This window comes from Limulus polyphemus, unplaced genomic scaffold (assembly GCF_000517525.1).
Source record: "Limulus polyphemus unplaced genomic scaffold, Limulus_polyphemus-2.1.2 Scaffold1263, whole genome shotgun sequence".
Classification (NCBI taxonomy): Eukaryota; Metazoa; Arthropoda; class Merostomata; order Xiphosura; family Limulidae; genus Limulus; species Limulus polyphemus.
Genome location: NW_013666873.1, coordinates 248,997 through 257,353, shown reverse-complemented (window position 1 = coordinate 257,353; position 8,357 = coordinate 248,997). Strand labels below are relative to the sequence as shown.

General features: G+C 33.2%; 1 protein-coding gene across 1 annotated transcript in view; it reads right to left on the bottom strand.

The window, feature by feature from the left end:
- Positions 1-8,357, bottom strand: part of LOC111086625 — a gene marked incomplete at its 3' end in the record, with an annotated part of 194,584 nt that overhangs the window by 53,801 nt on the left and 132,426 nt on the right. The window contains exon 2 of the mRNA XM_022390234.1: positions 2,206-4,055. Within this exon, the coding sequence (XP_022245942.1) occupies positions 2,206-3,586 (1,381 nt within the window). The remainder of the gene's footprint in view (positions 1-2,205; positions 4,056-8,357) is intronic.

Sequence of the window (8,357 nt, the reverse complement as noted above, 5' to 3'; positions counted from 1 at the left end):
CGTGTAGCTTTGCGCGAAATTAAAAAAAAAACAAACAAACACTTTTAAATTTTTGAGGTAATTTAGCACTTGTACTGTTAACAAAATGCAATACCAGTTCATTAGAAAGGCAGTTTCCCCTTTACGTAAGTTTTATTGTTCAATTTTCAGTTACTTACTTCTGATATTATATCTGAACAAAGTACCATTAGATATTTTACAAGCTTTTCTAGTGCTAGCCAACTTCGTTGCATTCAGCCTGATAGAACTCCTAGGCGTTGATCAAATCAACCACTTCATGAAACTGTTTCTAGCACTGTAGCATGTCTTGAAATCTAATATATGTATTTTATAAAGCTATTTAGATACTGTGATAATAGAACATATCTTTCTGAAGAATTAAAACACGGTTATTCTCTAATCTTCTACATAGCTTCGAATATGGCATTATGTATTTATGAGTAAAACGATCTAGAATGTTTTTAAATTCTAGACAAAATCACTTCTGTAAATAATTTCTGACATCTAATGCAGTTAGCAAGTCAATGGTGATTATTTTGTTATCAGAAATGGTATATATGTCTTTGCATAATAATATAGTTTAACATTTACAGTTATAATCCTCTAGAAAAAATACAGTATAATGATATAATGTATATTTCTTTTATAAATATTAATTTCTACAGTTATAATCCTCTAGAAAAATACAGTATAATGATATAATATATATTTCCTTTTATAAATACTAATTTTTAAACTCGAATTTTAATTCTCGCTGTTGGCGTCCTGGATGTGGCCGACTTTTATGTTTTTGTACGCCTGCATATTCCTGGTTGAATCCCAACACAACTTATGGTACGTAAATATTTGCAAACACATAAAGAATTAAAAATAAATAAATTTGCCCTATGATGAGTGCCTTTCAAAATGAGGTTTCACGAACTGCGTTTTTTCTTATTCCCAAGTTTTTCCAAAGAATTGTCAGATATCCCTAGGACTAGCAGATCGTGCCCATTTTGAAATTATGATTTCTGTAGTTTGCTAAAAAAATAAACCTAAGATTATTTTTCACCAAAGAATACAAACAGTAATCAAAGATTGGAATTCGGTTTCCATTCGGAGATATTTTAAACATTTAAAGTCGTCAATGTTTGAAAGCTTTGGCTCATACTTACGTAAGTCACAGATGTACTTACACACATACATATTCAAAGTTTTCTCCACGTCATCTATACCTTAACTTCTAAGTAAAGGTCGTTTAGATAGAACCATTTTCCATTTATTTTTTATATATAAGCACGTTACTTCAGAACTCTCAGTGGTAGATAGTTTCATAGTTTGACTTAGCACTGAATGCACATGAGAATATAAAGAATATCCATTAAGTAAGCTGAGAGAGTGGATTTTCTTGATTGATATACCAAGTAAGAACATTCTAGTATTTGCTAATTATTTAAATGTATTTTCAAAGAGTAATACTCATTAACTATACCAACTGTTCTGTTCCTTCACTTTTTTATTTAATGTATTCAATAAAGGAAATCCATATACAGTGCTGATGTAGGGTAATATCTTCATTCATCATATACATTCACAAAATTTGCTTAAAGTCTCATAATTCTGGTGTATCTTCTTTTGTGATTTTACTTTCAAGTTTTTATTGCCCAATAGTGACACTTTAACAGCTGAAAGTTGAGAGAGAGAATTTTCAATCGCAAATCAACAGCTAAATTCTTAAATTTTTAAGCCACAGAATATTAATATTAAAAGCTCTATCTGACACGATGTTTGGTGTAGTACAGTCAGTACCGTTTTTAACAAAATGGATCAAAAAACTAAAATAAAATCTAAAGATGAAATTTAAATAAAACTATAATGTTTTGCACTTAGATTTAACCTTCTATACAAAACAATAGTCAATATAAGAAAATATTATATTTATGCATTATATTACTTGCTTTAACAGCTTGATTAGACAATGAAACGAGTAAATTTATACAGATTTCATATTAATTTAAAAACACAGTCCTATGCATCCATTACATCTAACACAAACTTTACGTTCTTAGGTTTTAAATTGTACATTAAATTCCAAATTCAAATATTTAGATTACCATAATTTACAATGTCATAAAACCAAATTCAGACACACATATATCTTTGAAGCATAATTTTATATACATATTTTTCTATTCCTGCGTCTAGTTAAAGAAATAACTAACTCACCTCTTGGATGTCTCTCTGGGGGCATAGGATCATAATTGGAAACCGTAAGGTTCCCGACACCTGGTGGTGAAGAAGGGATTATATTTGTTTGGGTTAGTGGTGAAGCTATAGAATCAATTGTAGACGTACACGTACTCTCCGCTTCTGAAAATTGACTGTCTCCTTCATCGATTACAAGTGGATTGTCGTCATCGGGAATAGGAGGTAATTGACATTCGAAATTCCCTTCTTTATTAAGTTTATTCTGAGTGTTATCTTCCAGAAAACTGTACTTTTGTGAACACTGTGTGTTGTTGAGAGTTATGTGTTCTTGCTCCAGAGCAGTTCTAGCCACATTTTGTTTATCTGGAGAAGAGCAGTGTGAACTGTTGGGCTCATTAGAGTCATCAGAGAAAGCTGTAATACCTCTGTCTAACTGTTTATTGGTACAAAAAGTTAGATTCACACTGCTATCTTCACAAATCTGAAAGTCTGAAACATTGGAGTCAACATTCGAATTTGACATTTCAGTGCTGCACTTAGTGGAAATATTCAACGACCCAGGGATCTGGCTTTCCTTGAAATACCGGCTTTCATTTCTAAGCTTTTCAAAAACGTTACTTTCCTCACTTTTACAATGAATATCATGTTCTCTCAAAAGCAAATCTCCAATGTCTTCTTCTCTCAGTAAAGACTCTCCTATGTACGATTGCATGCAAGCACATTCTTGTTCAATTTGCAAGAGGTTTTCAACATCAAAAACGTCCTGTTTTCCGTTTTTCGTTGATGGCTTTTGGAGAGAGATATCAGGATCTTCTAGGGCTTGAAATGTTGGCGTTTGAATAAAATCTCCATTTGAACTCAACTGGTAAGCATTTGTTATTTTAAAAAGGGAATCCGCTTCTCGGTCACTAGGTTCTTGAATATTTGTAACTGGTGACTGTGAAGGTGACCTCTCGTTGCTACAACACGAATTTGAAGAAACACTCAGAGAAAGAACTTCTTTCCACGAACTACCTTTATGAAGGCTTTTTGGAATTTCGGTTTCTTCCTTTTTCTCAAACAAATTTTCAAACATTGGTTTCTCATCCGCCTCATCTTCTTGGAGTTCATCAAGGTTTCCAGAAAGACTCTTAAGAGCAGCTTCAGCTTCTTCAATTCTTCTTGTAAATTCGTCAGTGTCAGAGAACTTTCTTGAGTCGTCTTCAGATCTTTGATTATTTCCTTCTATATAGCTACAGTCTCCTTTAACAACTTTTTCTTTACAATCATGCCTGTATTGGCCATCCCCAACAAACTTAAATTGGCCATTCCTTTGTTCTGTAATATTTTCAAGTTTTGTTTTCTCAATCAGTTCTGGTTTACCCCCTTGTTTTAAATTATCATTGATACTAGCTTTCATGTTTTACTGTGATGTTTTCCCTTTTCAGTTCGCAAAATGTCACTAATCGAATAAACTTATTTTGATAAAGTATACATTTGTAATGCTTGCAGGGGCTTTGTTACTGAACAAGAAAATACCATAATTTGCTACTGTTACGCTATTTTTTACATCTTTTTGGATATCTTTTTATTATATTTATTGGTATTTTTACCGGAACAATGTTTGGTTTGTTACTCTGAAAGAGTTACTAGTGTTTCAAACAAGTGTTTCTGGTCCTTGTTTAGTCACAAGATATTTCTTAGTAACTTTACTTTTTACATTTTCATTTATCTTTGACGAGAATTTTCCAATCGAAAGTTTATAGACTTGTAGTCATAGAATTATAGTCTTCAATATTTTGCCAGAAAGATCATTCAGTTCCTTTATGACCTAGGACGCTTTTGCTAATCTTCAGTGATGAAATAAGCTCGCAGTATTCTTCAGAATTCTAAAAATGAAACAAAAAAAGTTTACGTTTCACTATTTTATCTCATGTAGACTGGAAACACTAATACAAACATGTATGCCCGACTTCAAAGGTAACTCAATAGTATAAGTAATGCGTGATCTCTCGAGGGAATAAACTTTAAAAAAATAGTTTTAAATTACTAACAACCTGTCTTTTTCATGTGTCAAACAAAAACATTACATTACACTTATTATTTTTGCTACAACTGTGACAAAATTTAGGCCTAACTTAAAAATGCATATTGTACATCAACTTCCCATTTGACAAACCTTAAATTTACAAAACAGAGAATACTCCCGTTTCCCATATGATAGATTGAATGGATAATTTTAAATAACATACATTCGTCACATGCGAAAAGCTTCCAATATAAATAAAAAATACACATATTAATTCTGCTTTTTATCTTCGATGTGACAAACTTTACATTACAAACAGTGCTGTTTCTATGTTACAGAAGTTAAACTGGATATTTTTAAATATGCTTATATTATGAAATAATACGTTATTTGTGAAAAAACATTGTATTTCTAATATTAAAAAATAAGAGTATGCTAAGAATTTTAGATAGTGAGTTAATTATTTCCAAAATGATATAATGCCAATTTGCCTTGTTTTGATAAAATAATATTACAAAAGTAATTAAAAAATATGGCTAATTTGTAATTTTTAATACTACCATAAACTGATAGCAGTTTTAGTGGTCAAAATTAGTTTTGTGAGAGTAACGAAAATATTATAGACCACTAATTGTAAACACAAGAATACTCCTTTTACTCAGTTACAGTGGAACTTGGCTTTATGATTGATAGGGTTTCACATAAACAGTTTTAATGAACAATAAAATATGTTATTTTCTGTAAAACTAAATCTTGGATTCATTATATCTTCCTACTCTGCCACAAAAAGTGAGATATTTTGGCATAATTCGAAGTTCCTATTCCCCCTCCCCCCTCTCTATCTTTGTGCCCCCAGTGGCTCAGAGGTACATCAACGGGCTGATGACACTAAAAATCGGGTTTTGATAACTGTGCTTAAAAACAAACAAACCAAATCTTTATTTGATATCACGTGATTTTTTAAAATTTTATTTTATATTATTATAGCGATGCTTTTTGACGTAACTGTGAAAAAATTTGTTAACTTATTTCAGTGACGCTAATCATTTTCTGAAGTAATTATCTTACAAAGGAAACTTCACTAAAAGTGTATCAGAGCTATAAGTGTGTTGAATGAAGTTTTTCATTAATGTAAGTATGACTGACTCACCACAAGTCGAAACAAAGACCAACGGAAATAATTTAGAAAATACTAAATGCGGAAATTGTCAATAGGATCAACTCAGTCTCGTGAGAGTGAGAGAAGCTAACGCCCAGGAACTCACCAATACAATGTTAATGAGCTTCAGCATTCCAGGACACAGAAAAAAAGGAAGATACAACTCCGGGTTTAGTACGAAAAGAAGACCAAAGAGAGCACCATGGACTGTTTGTTTCGAGTAGTCACGCAAATCTATCTGAGAGTTATCTGCACCAAACATCCCTTACTTTCAATTAATAGACTAAATGGAAGGTAGACAGTCAACAGCAGCCACCGTCAACTCTCGGGACACTAATCGAGTAATGGAATTTGACTGTCATACTTATAACGCTTCCATGGCTCTATAGTGCGGAGCACGAAATGTTTTCTTTTGCGGTAATAGAACGTTAACCATTAACCCACAGATCCACAGCCTAGCACGTTAATCACGAAGTTGAGTTAGTCTCTGGGTTGTTACGTGAGAAACTTTTAAACAGGTCATAAGATCCAAGAGAAATGCTATATCATATTATAGTTTGTGTCATCATAATGTTCTGACATCTCCACAGGCAATGGAATGGTGGACTCCTAAGTGTTAAAAGAACATTCGTAAAATGTTCTTTTCATTTGAATGTGGTGGTCTATTACGTAGTATTGTGGTAATTTCTATTTCATATTATATGTCAGTATTATTGCGAGTTTGTAAGAATCATAAATCGATTATAACAGTACTGAAGAACACCCTTTTCACTGTAATATGCTAATTAGACTGAGCTCATGGTATGTTGTATGACTGCTTTGCTTGAACTATTTAAATACTGAGATAGAGGCATATTACAGTTAGTCTGCAAAACAATATAAGAGCGTAGATCTCTTCAGTTTTCAGTTTAGCAGAAGCATCGTTATCAAAATTTTCTTATGTTGACTGACTGCTCAATGTCATCTTCCAACACAGTATTTCAACAGTGACGATAAAAAAATAAGGATCAAGTTATCAAAAATTTAAGTCATCAACAGCTAATGACTGATCAAGGGAAAATATTATTGGAAAACTCATACACTTCAACAAACACCAGAATGTGCTCCAATTCAGTGAGTCCCTCAGCAGCGCCAAGATTCAATTTTCTCCAACAATAGTATGAAGATAACATTAAAATTGTCATAATATAACTAACAATTACTCAAATACAGTCAGCAAGGTTGAGCTTCTGTTATGTTTAGAGTGCAAAATATAAAAAATGAATTACTGAAACAATGTGATGTGGTCTGATGAGTCAGTTTTCATCATTTTCTATAACGGCCCAGTATTCAGCCCAATATTAAGATGAGAGTCCTAATAAGGTGGCCATTCAATGTTGATTACTTTCTAAAGTGGCTGGAGACAAATTTCTTCAAACATACAAATTTGAACACTGGTAAAGGAGATCATGAACGGGTTTCTTTACATTATTGGTGTGCCTATAAAATTCTACTTGGTTGTAAAGCGATTTTTGACGCAATTCAAGATATTTAAATGGTTATTTTTTTATTATGAAGAAGCTCACAATAGTCTGTTTCAATCCTTTATCAGTTAGCATCATAGAGAACATTTCTAAATCACTTAAAGAACTAAATATCTTCTCTTGTTGTCAAGAGCATAAAAAGATCAGTATCCCTGATTTTGAGCCTTAAAGTGAAAATTCAATCAGAGCCATTATAAACCAGAGGGAACATATATAATGTGGCAATGTAACGTTTTGAGACTGTCGACAAGGATATTCCTACCCTGGAACAGGTTTATGCACCTGTCAGGATCATCAACTACGTTTTCACGTATTCAGAGAAATGACGGCTAAATGCCAAAAATTACTCATAGTTAATTAACTAGTATTTTATTAGGTTGTTAATAATTTAATGTCGCGTTTTGGAACACTTTCATTAACTATCCCCCAAAAAACGTACTTCACGTATAATATAACTAACCGCCCAAACGTCACATTAGTGTAGCCTATATAATTTGTAAAGTTTAGTATACTGTAATCCCTTATAATGATGACACACGACGAGACACACATTCAGCATGTAATGCTGTTTGAATAGAAGAAGGGAAACAACACCTCTGTAACCACAAAGAATATCAAAGAAGTTTATGAAAATGTTTTGAACGTTCGTAAGTGTCAACGATGCTTCAGCATATTTTGTTCAAGTGACTTTAGCCTTAAAAACTGTGATGGCAGAGACCGACATGTTGGAATTGATACTGATGTTCTGAAGACGCTTGTTGAGTCTAACCCAAGGCAACATACTCGTGAAATGGCCCTGAAATTGCATGCCTCTCATGAAACAATACGTAAACATCTAAGAAATATGGGAAAACTCCATAAAGAAAGTGTTTAAGTGCCTCACGAACTCTCCGATAATATCATCGTTTACAACGTGTCAACGTTGCTTCGCCTCTTCTGGCACGTAATGCGCGTGAACCATTTTTGGACAGAATTATCACCGGTGATGAAAAATGGATTCTTTATGCGAATATTAAACGCCAAAAACAATGGCTCAGTCATAGACAAAAACCATTTCCGACCCCAAAACCTGGACTCAATCCGCAGAAATTGATGCTTTGCCTTTTGTTGAGACATGAAAGAAATAATACATTTCGAACTCCTCAATCTACAGAGAACTGTCAATGCAGAGATCTACAGTCAGCAACTGGAACGTTTAAATAAAGCCCTTCAATTGGAAAGGTGTTCTTCTCCATGACAATGCACATTCACATATGGTACGTTTGACGCAACACAAGATTATGAGGTTGGGTTGGAAAGTTCTCCCCCTGTCCACTATATTCTCCAGATATTGCACCATCAGATTACCATCTTTTGCATTCGTTGCAACACCATCTTAATGGGAAAACGTGTGCAAATATGGAAGGTGTTAAAAAGGACATCGACATGTTTTTTGCTTCAAAGCCAAGTGATTTCTTTAACCGGGGCATTAACAACCTGA